At 32.9% G+C, this 13,298-nt stretch overlaps 1 protein-coding gene across 1 annotated transcript in view; it reads right to left on the reverse strand.

The window, feature by feature from the left end:
• Positions 1-4,349: 4,349 nt before the first annotated feature.
• Positions 4,350-13,298, reverse strand: part of LOC107450858 (cilia- and flagella-associated protein 300) — a 12,105-nt gene continuing 3,156 nt past the window's right edge. The window contains exons 3-5 of the mRNA XM_071178439.1: positions 8,956-9,362; positions 8,090-8,156; positions 4,350-4,490 (exon numbers count right to left, since the gene is read on the reverse strand). Coding sequence (XP_071034540.1) covers positions 4,380-4,490; positions 8,090-8,156; positions 8,956-9,362 — 585 coding nt within the window. The 3' untranslated portion in view covers positions 4,350-4,379. The remainder of the gene's footprint in view (positions 4,491-8,089; positions 8,157-8,955; positions 9,363-13,298) is intronic.

A 13,298-nucleotide genomic window follows, 5' to 3' on the forward strand; every position in this document is an offset into this window, starting at 1 on the left:
AGCAAGATCTCACCTCTAAAAAAAAAAAAAAAAAAAAAAAATCTACACTTATAAATTAATGCATATAACTGCCTTAACAGATTGTTTTTAACATACTGCCATCAAGTGAGAATTAGTTAATTTTTCAATCATACAGAAATTTTGAATTTATTAATTTAAGTAAGAATAATTTTGGATTCATTGTTAACTTTTTGTTCTTGGATAAATATTTGCTACAATACGATATACTTTTTCAGATATTCGTGTTATATTTTATTACTCATCATAATCTATTATTTGTTCTTCACTGCACGGTGTGAAATTTATCGAGCTATATGAAAAATAAAATAAAATTTTCAAAAAAACTGTTTAGTTAAAAAAATTTTCGCTCTGAAAAATACCAAAATTCTGTAGTGTCAAAAGAGCAATGATCTCTTAGATGGCATTTTTGAATTCTGTAAGGGTTTTCGAGATAATTTGTGCAGATTTTGTCTTTAATTTATCCTCACTAAAATAAGTCAGAAATGTTTAGAACAAGAGACAAGGAGGACCAAGCAAATCCTATTCCAGTGGCCTCTGCTTATCCAATGGAGTAGGGAATGATTTAGAAATGCTGTTTTAAAATTTTTGTGGCTCAGAGGATAGAGCGTTTTCCTTCCAATGAGGTGAACTGGGCTCGAATCCCAGCAATGGCTGGTAGATACGAATTTCGCACTCGACTCGCACCGACCTTAGTGCTGACGTAAAATATCCTCAGTAGTACACGGATCATAAGTTAGGGTCCTCTTGCCGTCAGGCTAACTATGGGAGGTTTTCTTAGTTTTTTTCTCCTTGTAACGCAATTACGGGTTAGTTCCATCAAAAAGTCTTCAACGAGGGCAAATTTCTTCCAAAACTTGATCCAGAAATTCCTTTGTCTTCTGGATCGGGTTCAATATTACAAGGCTATGAAGTTGAGCACTAGTAGTCGTATATTCAAGATCGGGTCGGTCCCGCAGTGGACTGATCGTTAAGACACGGTTCCCAGCAGATTACCGAAGACAAGCATCACTAGTTGCGGTCAGTGTGCGGGTGGGTGACCACTTGGATCAGTCTGCGTAGGGACCGAGGGTGTACGGTATTGGTTCTCGTTAAACTGTTCTATACTGGGTTCCTTTCTGTTTAATCTTTTGATGATATTAATAGGTTTAGTTTGATCAACTTCGTCTAGTATATTAAACCTTTGGTTATTTTTTAACAAAATTCACCATAGGTTTCATCCATGATTAGGTCTTCTTCTTTATTAGAAGGGGTCGGATTTAGTTGAAATTGCTTTTGAATAGTATCAGCAAAATTATTTAATTTTTCTTCATTTCTGTAGATCTTTACTCTGTAGATATCTACTCTGTAGACAGAGTGATCTCTAGAGCAAAGTTAGGTGACTTAGTCGCGCCGTTGTCCATATCTTTGTTGTTGGTATTTTTTCTTAATATCTTTCTTAATATCTTATATAAGTCTGTTCAGCCCTGTCTTATCGTTGGGATTTCTACACTCTTGCCATTTCTTTCAAACATGGTTTTTATAGCCGATTAATTCTCGTAGTTCTTCTGGGAAAGCCATATAGTTGTTTTTATTTAACTTAGTTTTTGTAGCTTCAGAGTGTGCATCTTGGATTTCCTTCGTTAGGGTGTTAATGGCATTGTCAATATCATCTATTGCGTTTAGTGGATGGTTGCGTATCTTGTATAACATCACCAAGTGTAGCAATAACTGGAACGTGATCACTAGAAAACTCAGTGATAGTATGACAACCCATTAAGAGTGTTGTCGTTTATTATAAAATACTAGTGGGGTGCGCCCCCTGCTCGCTAACGCTCGCCAATCCCCGAAAATTGCTACGAAATCTTATACGGTTTGCTTCGCAAACCAAGCTCGCTTCGCTCGCTACTAACTTAGGTACATTGCAAATGCACAAAATTCTAAGAATTCAAAACAATCATTTAAATCCATATAACAGCTTTTTTTTTAAAAAATAAAATTACATCTTTTTAGTAAATACTAAGTCATTAAAATAAATTTGAATTCAAATAAATGACATGCAATTCGTTAAACCTATTAGAAATGTGCTATAGTATAATTCGTGATATAAATCAAAAAATTACAACAAAAACAAGTGCGACATTGTTTCCTATATATTTTTTACTTTGAATCAAATGAGACTATATACAAGTTAATTAAACGGTAAGTTTAAAAGTTGTAAACACTTTCATATATANATAATTTTATTTTTATTCTTTTGTTAGCTTGCATTCTGAAGGACACTTTCCCTGAATTTTTTTCTTTCGTAAGCTGTAAAACAAACATAAAATATACTGGGGACATGAAAATGACTGTTTTTGTGAGAATGACCCATATACACTTTTCTTTAATTTAAACTTTACTCATAATAAAAAAAATCATTATAATTTTTATTGTATCATTTCTAATACTTGGCGGCACATTTTAAGAATTCGGCGGCACACAAAAGTGCCGCGGCACAGTGGTTGAGAATCACTGGAGTAGGGAATGATTTAGAAATGCTGTTTTAAAATTTTTGTGGCTCAGGGGATAAAGCGTTTTCCTTCCAATGAGGTGAACTGGGCTCGAATCCCAGCAATGGCTGGCAGATACGAATTTCGCACTCGACTCGCAACGACCTTAGTGCTGACGTAAAATATCCTCAGTGGTACACGGATCATAACTTAGAGTCCTCTTGCCGTCAGGCTAACTATGGGAGGTTTTCTTAGTTTTTTCTCCGTGTAACGCAATTACGGGTTAGTTCCATCGAAAAGTCTTCAACGAGGGCAAATTTCTCCCAAAACTTGATCCAGGAATTCCTTTGTCTTCTGGATCGGGTTCAGTATTACAAGGCTATGAAGTTGAGCACTAGTAGTCGTATATCCAAGATCGGGTCGATCCCGCAGTGGACTGATCGTTAAGACACGGTTCCCAGCAGATCACCGAAGACAAGCATCACTGGTTGTGGTCAGTGTACGGGTGGGTGACTACTTGGATCAGTCTGCGTAGGGACCGAGGGTGAGCGGTATTGGTCCTCGTTAAACTGTTCTATACTGGGTGTCTTTCTGTTGTTTAATCTTTTGATGATATTAATAGGTTTAGTTTGATCAACTTCGTCTAGTATATTAAACCTTTGGTTATTTTTAACAGAATACACCAAAGGTTTCATCCATGATTAGGTCTTCTTCTTTATTAGATGGGGGTTGAAATTGATTTTGAATAGTATCAGCAAAATTATTTAATTTTTCTTCATCTCTGTAGATCTTTTTATTTTCATGTAAAATTGTTTTTCCCCCCCTTCTGTTTGGTGGTTTTTAGAGCTCATCTTCCAGACAGAGTGATCTCTAGAGCAAAGTTCGGTGACTTAGTCGTGCCATTGTCCATATCTTTGTTGTTGGTATTTTTTCTTAATATCTTTTATAAGTCTGTTCAGCCCTGTCTTATTGTTGGATTTCTACACTCTTGCCATTTCTTTCAAACATCGTTTTTGTAACCCATTAATTCTCGTAGTTCTTGTGGGAACGCCATGTAGTTGTTTTTATTTAACTTAGTTTTTGTAGCTTCAGAGTGTGCATCTTGGATTTCCTTCGTTAGGGTGTTAATGGCATTGTCAATATCATCTATTGCGTTTAGTGGATGGTTGTGTATCTTGTACAACATCACCAAGTGTAGCAATAACTGGAACGTGATCACTAGAAAACTCAGCGATAGTATGACAACCCATTAGAGTGTTGTCGTTTATTATAAAATATTAGTTCAAGAGATTCGGTTGTTTATGGGGATAAAGGGAAAACAAGTCGGTTCAGTTGGAGCAATAAGCGTTAAGTCCATGAGATGATCATGTAGTTGCTTGTTGGAAATAACGATCTCCAACAACAGTTAAGTACCAACTTAATCACGTGCCCTCACGTCATTTAGACGTGTTAATTGAAAAATATCGGTGTTTTTATTATGTTTTGATTCATCAGTATATAAAGCTGAAAAAATTGTACTAAGGGCTTTCCATTTATTTCCACAGATGTTAAAACTAACATTTGATTTTACAATTAATTCAAAAAGAAAGGGAACTTAGGTCAACTTGTACATCAGAAAATAGGTAAATATTATCATTATTATTTTGTCAAATTTAGAAATGTGTGAAAATTGTTGACTCTAGAGATAATTTCACATCGATTTCCAATCTATGCTTCAGTTTCTTTATGATTATTGGTCTACGAGAAGCTCAGTTCGTTAAGCAAAAGTTATATTGATTTTTGGAACAAACTAACATTCCAAGATAATTTTAGCAATCAAGTATTTTTTTTTTTAGTAGTAGAATATTTACACTTTCGTAAGATTTCAAAAATTCAAGATATTTATTAATTTTACCATGAGTGATATAAAAGTACAGTGCATTTTTCGATATTATTAATGACTAAGTAGGCAAAATCTTGTTCATGAAGTTTCTTATTTGGAAAAACAGGACAGCCATTTTTCTGAAATAAAAAATAAATAAATAAATATTTGAATTATGTTAAAACATAGGATAGTCAGAATAACTAGAGTAAAATATTTGATACTTATCGGACAAAATTATAATTATCGATTGTTTTATTACTATTATTTTTATTATTTCCCTTTACTTCCAACTTTTTTCCCCGCAAAACCTAATAAAAACACATGCTGTTTGAAAGACAAAATTTTACGCACTCAATATTAATGAAAGTATGCAATAGTTTAACTATTAACTCACTTACTGTGGTATCCCAAGTCAAAATTCTTGAGGGTCCCAGCAAAACATTTTGATGGTTTATATTGGTTTCAGAGCGATTCATGATGGTCCAACGTCGTTTGATGGTCACCATTATCCAACATTTCCCATTATGTGTGCATGGTTTTTGATATGCCAACAAACTTCCATCATTCCATGATCGAAAATGATACTTTAATGTTATACACTGAAGAGCCAAAAAAACTGGTATACCTGCCTAATATCGTGTAGGGCAGCCCGTATGGAAAGCCCATATCGATGATGTTTCGTTGAATGGTTCGCACGCTGACACTTGTTGATGGTCCAGCATTGAAATCTGCTGCAATTTGTGGAAGGGTTGCGCGTCTGTCACATTTAATGATTCTCGTCAATCGTCGTTGATCTCGTTCTTGCATGATTTTTTTCCGACCGCAGAGATATCGTAGATTTGATGTTTTACCGGATTTCCGATACTCACGGTATACTCGTGATATGGTCGTACGTGAAAATCCAAATTTCATTGCTATCTCGGAGATGCTATGTCCCATCTCCCGTGCGCCGACTATAACACCACGTTCAAACTCACTTAAATCTGTATAACCTGGCATTGTAGCAGCAGTAACCGATCTAAGAGCTGTGCTAGACACTCGTTGTCTTATATACGCGTTGCCGATTGCAGCGCTGTACTTTGATTGGTTGCATACCCCTTTATTTGCATACTCATGGCTGTACCAGTTTTTTTGGCTCTTCAGTGTAATATAGTTAACCATCAAGAGAAGTTTGATTCTCATGGACCAACAATCCATGATGGTTCCAGCTATACATTTCCATGATGATTTAATGGGAATTCTTGTTGGTTCTCAGGAATATACCATCAAAACAATTTTTTATTTTTTTAGTTTTTATATTGGATCATCATAAATCAGTTCGAATTTCCACATTGGGATGATGGTTGTTCATGATCGTTCCAACACTTGATTTCTAAGAAACTATGATGGAAATTTCTGATGGTTCAACATGAAAAAACCATAGCAACGAGTTGCTATTTTTATGTTGGACCATTATAAATCAATCCGAATTCCTACTTTGGGTTGATGGTTTGATAATATGATGGAATTATTGATCGTTACCATCAAGATTATGTTGGTCCATTAATGGAAAACCATCAAAAATTTTGACTTGGGATATCAGGCGCAGTGACCATGAGCTCTCATTTTGAAAAACCAGTATTCGCTTCCCACGGCTTGAAGCCTATCCAGCGTCTGTATGATAAGTAAAGTCGACTGGCGCACAATGCTGATTCACATTGCCACCGCCATTTGTCTTGAAATTGTGGCCTTAACAATCAGCTTACTCAAACATTAGCCTACAAACTGGCTTTTAAGAGACACGGTGGCTCAGTGATTGAGGGTTCGCCTCCCACTGAGGCAACATAGGTTCAAATTCCAGCTGTGGCTGGTTGATACGAAGTTTATTCCCGGACGCATCATCTACCGTGCTGATGTAAAATATCCTACGGTAGACGGAACATGGGTTAGAATCCCCATACTTTCTATCTACCCGTGGCAGGTTTTCGTGGTTTTTGTGGGTTGGGTTCGAAATTACAAGGCTACGGTGTTGAACAGTAATAGAAGTAAACTCAAAATTTAGTCGGATGTTCAAAACCGATCATAAAAAGAAAAAAAAAGTTTGCTTTTGTAGGGTTCTTTAATTTCAACTGTTGCATAAGTAAACGTTTAAAAGCACTGATTTTAAAACGATTTAATTCTAAATTGTGATGATCATTATTTTTGCAGAAAAGTTGAGTATATTTTGAAGGTTAGCATGCTGTATGATCGATTATACAGTTATCTTTTTTTTTCTATCATTTTTCGGGAGATTTTTCATTCAAATATTTTTATTTTAAAGATTGCAAAAAGTAAAAGGAATGATAGTCAATAATAATCAATAAATTATATTTTTAATTAGTTGTTTAAAAACAGATTTGTTTTCGTATGCTCTGCTCTAAAATGGTGTACTAATAATTGTTACAACATGAGCGACATATTGAAAAAGAAATGCTTTGAAATTCTGGTACAATTATTTAATTAATCAAAAACTATAAAATAATTCAAAGAAATTTTAAGAAAATCTGGAATTTTATTAGGTGAAAATTCAAGTTATGGAGCTGACGTTAGTTTCAGAAATGCTGATTTGAAAAAACGTCATTTCAAGTTTTTATAAGCGTTTTTTTTTTCAATAAAAAATTTCCTTCATTTTTTTAAAATTTTTTACTTACATTAGATTCAGCTTATAGTATTTTTAGGAAAATGTAGCGTCAATTTATAAAAATTTGCAAATTATTTACTCGATTGGAAAACTTCTTTTGATACAACAATACACAGATTGGAAATAACAGTAGGTATGTTTCAAGCGCTCAAAAACAGGTGCTCATTTTCAAGACTTGCCAGATGTGAATGAGAAGAAGCAAAAATTATTTGAAAGTAATTTTGTAAATCACTTAATCAAAAGAAATAAAAGTGATTTCAAATCACTTTTGTTTCTTCTCATTCACATCTGGCAGGTTTTAAAAATGGGCACCTAGTTTCGATCGCTCGAAACATGTCGACTGTTATTTCCAATCTGTATATTTTTTAAACGAACGAAGTTTTTTAATCAAGTAATATCTTACCACTTTAGTTTCTTTGAATTATTTATTTAATAACTTATTTATTTATTGAAAGTTTCCTATAACTGGTTTCTTTTACCAAGCATTATATTACTTCAATATGTAATCGATAGCAAAATTTGCATAAACTTATTCTTCTATATATGCGTCGATGAAAAATGTCTTTTTTCATTTATACCAATTTTAATAAGTATCAAATGCATGTGGGGAATCATATTGAAGTACAACAAATGGCATCATTAATTTTAATTTTTGAAAAATTGTCAATAGCATTGCGCACCGGCCGCCCTCACTTCCCAGGTAAATTGGTGCCAATTCATCTGAAGATGGAATAATAAAAAAAGTATTTAATAATAATTACAGTAATAATAATACTAATATTGTAAAATTTATAATAATGAAGAGTTCGAATCCCGCTTAGGGCATGGATGTTTCTCTGTGTGTTGTCTTCTATTGTGAGTCATATGTGAATGTGGCCCATCCTATGGACGGATATATGTGGCATTGTGACTTGGGTAATGTTGCTCGCCTCTGTGATTTTCACAGGTGCCCACTGGGTTACGTTAAATGAGCAACATTTCCGGCATTTTCCGAGGCGAAGTGCGAAAGTTCAGTACTTGCCGTTAATACTACTACTACTACTACTAATAATAATAATGAAGAATCTAAATACCTACTGTGCATGTAATTTCAAAAACCTCTGACTTTATCGATATCTTCTTCTGTGTTCCACATTTTCGAACACTGTAAATAACGAAAAACTCATTCTTTATTATGGTTTTATGTCATTAGTGTAGTTTTACTTTGTGAAGTTGTGTTAAAAGATATAAAAATTAATAATAACAATGAAAATCAAATTTTTCCATAACTATACAAAAGAGAAAAAATGACTCACCATTAGAGACGAGCTTTTGAGTTTTCTTTTTGCCGGAAAACCTAATATTTCGTTAGAATTTAAATAATTTATTATATTCGTATAAATTTAAAAGATTTAGTAATCGGCACTTCACTATCACTCATCTTTATTTATTTATTTTTCAGATTATGTGAGCTTATGGAACTGTTGTTTATTCTTATTAAAAAACTGAAGAAAAACTGACAAAAATGCAAATGAAAATACGACACTAAAAAAAATTCCAATACTAATTTTGGGAAATTGGTCAAGTCAATTTTTATGCACAATTGCTGGCAAGGCGTGGAAATAAAATTTAGGTATGCAAAATTTGGTTCGAAAAGTTGGAGATAATTTACTGATCTTAAGCTTACTTTTGAATGATTATAAGCCAGAACTCGCATTTAAAAAATGCAGTTAAAAATGCATTGAATTGAAGATGAAGTATAATAATTGAGTTAAAAATTGAAATGGAAGTATAAATATATTTTTTAATTTTCAAATTAAAACTTTAGTAAACTGCCTCTGCGGGGAAAATGATATTACTTAAACTATATAATTAACATTGGAAAAGTAAACACTAGAAAAATGGCTACTTTCCGAACGAAACTTTTCAAACTTTTTCACTTATCAAAACTTTCTGATACATACCAAATGAGATCCTTGTACAGCATTTTAGTCGTCTTTATGTATTGTTCTAAATTATCTTCATACTGATTCATATTGCCCCCGATGCATAAATGCTTAAATATTCGAAAAATGAATTCATTTCTTTCCTCTTCAGAATACAAGCAGTAATGCTCAGATTCTTGAAGTAATAACATCGATCTCAGTTCATCAGCTATGGTAATGCCATCTACATATTCTTCATAGCTCTTTCTTATTGTACCATCGGAAATAGCAATATTTGCCTTGAATATTTTATCAAAGAAATCCATACTCAAAACAGTACAAGGCAAAGCTTTCACATCAATTTTCATTGAGTTGTCTTTTGAGAAATCCTCTGGCAATGAACTACAATTAAGAGACTCTCTTACAACTGGTGACAGGAAAAAACACTGAAAAATAAAGAGATTTTATTTTTAAAATTTGTTATTTTATGTATTTTAAGACACTTTTTTTACGACGCTTAATATCTAACATTTTAAACAAGTGTGTTAAACGGCACGATTGAAACAAATGGAAAGGACTTAAAATTTTTCAAAATTCTGTTTTCTTGTTCAGAAAGCAATCTTAACAGTATTTATGTACTTGAATTTCATTAAGTTACTTTAAAATACCTGTATTACATAATTTATCTAGATTGTTCTTTATATATTTAGATTATAAGGTTATAAGTTTCTTCAGATTTTTTGCATAACGCAATCAATATGAGCTATATTTTAAGTACTTTTTAAAGGGAAACTTAATTAATAAAGTGGTGAAGAGTAAAAGATTAGCAAAAATGAATTTGTATTGAATATCGTATTGAAAAATCTTGTTGTCATAAATACGAGGGTTGTAAATTAAATAGTGGCAACTTAACGTTGAAACTCACAGAAGGGCGGGCATGCGCAAATAGGATATGGGAGCGGTGAGGTGGCGCTGTTGTCGATGTGTAGAGTGCAAAAAAAAAGCGATCTGCTTAGAAGGGTAGTTGTTGTGTGGCGTTAAAGTGAGGAGTTTCGTTTCCATCGCTCTAAAGCATGTTGTGAAAAGGCTTAATGACGAAAAAAGACGAGATGCTTGAATCCATCGTGCTACTGTCCTATATGGTAAAGCATTTGCTCTAAAGGCTTCCACTAATCCTCGATAGCATTCTGTTGCATTTTTGCCACGGGCAACCTCGATTGTAAGCCACGACCGCTGATCACCTTTTGAAAACATGCTTTAGAGCGATGGAAACGAAACTCCTCACTTTAACGCCACACAACAACTACCCTTCTAAGCTAATCGACTTTTTTTAGCACTCTACACATCGACAACAGCCCCACCACAGCTCCCATATCTAATTTGCGCATGCCCGTCCTTCTGTGAGTTTAAAGGTTAAGTTGCCACTATTTAATTTACAACCCTCGTATTTAAGCAGAAAATCGAAGGATAACTGAAAAAGCTTGTAACCTCTATTTCCTCAAATTATTAATTAAGTAGTCAATATTTTCCCCTATTTACTGTCACTTTTTTCCCCTATTTATTTGTTGAAATAAATATGTTCTATAGCACCTAGTCGATAAATTTCAAATCTTAAGTTTGTAAATATTTCTAAAACTTTAAATTTGGAAAAGTTTTAAAACTGCTTACAACCTCAGAAATTAAAATTTAGTAACAAGGTTCAATGAATAAAATGAAATAAAATATATTATTTAGTTTCTTAGTAAATTGAGTTCACATTATTCTCCGTACGTTAATATGGATAATCTCTTTCTTGCCTGAAGAAGACCTTTCAATATAATGATAACAATAAAATAAAATAAAATAAAATAAAATAAATGTTCCTATAGAAAACAAGATCCCCTTTCGAGGCACGTTTTCAAGCACGCACAGTATGCGAATTGCCAAACCATACCATAGATTATAAACGTGGCGATTGCAGGTGGAATTGGCGACGGACCACCGAAGTCAAGCATCACTGTTTGCGGTAGTGTGCGGGTGGGTGACCACTTGGATCACTCTGCGTAGGAACCGGGGGTGTGTGGTATTGGTCCTCGTTAATCTGTTCTACAGTAACTTCGCGTGCAGGTCGTCAGGCTACCGAATCGGGGGTGCCATCCCCTCTGCAAAATTGTGATGGCATGTCTTCGGATCATCCTCAGGGGTGTTTCCCAGACCGTCGCCAATAGCCCATCGTGCAGCTCTAGTGCGACGTAAATTAACTACAACAACAACAAGATTTTTTTCACTCATTTTTCATTCAATAAAGTGTTCACAGAATTACTTAATGAAAAATACATAAGAAATATTTCATGAAAACAATAAATGTGGAAAATATAAAGCATGTGGCTCAATTAGTTTAAGCAAGAATATAAGATTTCAGGCTCTATTATTTATTGAGTGTAGGTAAATATTCCGTCATATTTGAGGGAGGTTTGAGCTCATCACAAAGTGGCGAATTCAAAAAACTTTTAAAAAAATTTTAAGCCAATATTTTTATCTTTAATGAGAAGACTTGATTAAATTCATTAACAAAAGGAAAGAATTTTTTGCAGGAAATTAACTAACATTATTCATATTGTTTGAAACATATTCTTTTTGAATTCTTTTCCCTAATTCAATGCATTCATTTACAAATTTATCTATTATTTGTAAAACTCTATTATTTATTGAGTGTAGGTAAATTTTCGTCATATTTGAGGGAGGTTTGAGCTCATCACAAAGTGACGAATTTAAAAAGCTTTTAAAAAAATTTAAGCCCATATTTTTATCGTTAATGAGAAGACTTGATTAAAATCATTAACAAAAGGAAGGAATTTTTTGCATGAAATTAGCTAATTCAAATTGTTTGATTCTGTTTGCATTCTTTTCCCTAATTCAATGCATTCAGTTACAAATTTATTGAAGGGAGTACACAACATTTTCGAAATTAAAATATTTTGTTAACATTTCTATAGATGGCACCACCACAGAAATTTCTCTCTTTTTTTAATTGAAGCTTTTCTTTCCATTCCTAACCTTTGAGAAAGGATACGATGTACGAATTATCAAAAAACTTAAAAACCAGATCATTACTTTGTAGGAACAAATTACTAAAGATTGATGAGATTATTTTAAATCTTTTCAATAAAAGCCGAAAGAAAGCAATCACACAAATAAAGGCCTAGCATAAATAATTCATGTAGTTTCATTATAAATATGTTTTGTGGTAAAATTTGTATAAGATTTTTGCTCTATTGTTAACAACCTGCAGCTGCTGTAAGTTAACAACCAAGTTTGAAAATTGAAATGAAATATATGAACAGTAAGAATATTTTAAACTTTCGAAAATCGTTACAACAGTCACCAGCATGCCAATATCAAGCTTTCTGTGATAATAATGTGGTTTGACAAACAAATCACGTATTAGAACATTCATTCTCTAAATGGGATTCTACGGCATAAATTTTTTACAATTATTTCCAAATTTTGCTCATTAAATTGCATTAATTCTTACACAGTTGAAAATTCAGAAACGACTAGCTTTAAGGCATTTTAATATTTTTTTGAAATACAATTTTTACAATTTATTTGCAACCTCAGAGATTCAATTTACATCCATTCTGTAAGTATTTCTACATTTATATAACAGATACTTTTTTCATTAAGTTTTCCCTTTCAGACCAATTTTTTTAAAAAATTTTATGGAATATTTTTAAAGTTATAGCTAAAAAAACGTAAGACAAAAAATTATTTATTTATAAAAATGTCTATACTTCCATAAATATTTAAACTTGGTTTACGAAATTTTGTGTAATCATTGCATATAATAACCAAAATAATTGTCACAAGTTACAAATCTATTGTTACATTTTTTGGCATAAGGTGTTTAAACGCATTATTTTCCGTTTGTAATTTATTATCGGTCCCTCAAATCTTTAAATTTCATTGATATGTATGAGAAATCGCATGTTCTAAACACTTTTGAAGTTATAAAATAATTCGTTAAGTCTTTCTGTAGAAATATGAAAAAGTAGTCTAGAAGTGTTTTCATTATTTTGCCCACCTCCGTGTGTGTATCTTTATATATATATTTCGTCTGTTCGTGTGTATGTCACTGAACTCCTCCTAAACGGCTGGACTGATTTAAATGAAATTTTCTGTGTACCTTCAGAAGGATTCGAGAATGGTTTAGATTCACAATAGAACATTCTGCCACAAACCGTTCCAGCGGTATCAGCGAAAATCGAAATGGAATTTTCTGATTGGTTAAAAGTTAGCCATTGTTTTAAATTTTGCTGTACACGAATCAGTTTTCAAATATCTTGAAGATAACAACAGTGATATTTTCTATCTTATAGCTCTATTCTTTTAGAAAAGTAAAT

The sequence above is a fragment of the Parasteatoda tepidariorum genome, chromosome 3, assembly GCF_043381705.1.
Source record: "Parasteatoda tepidariorum isolate YZ-2023 chromosome 3, CAS_Ptep_4.0, whole genome shotgun sequence".
NCBI classification, from domain to species: Eukaryota; Metazoa; Arthropoda; class Arachnida; order Araneae; family Theridiidae; genus Parasteatoda; species Parasteatoda tepidariorum.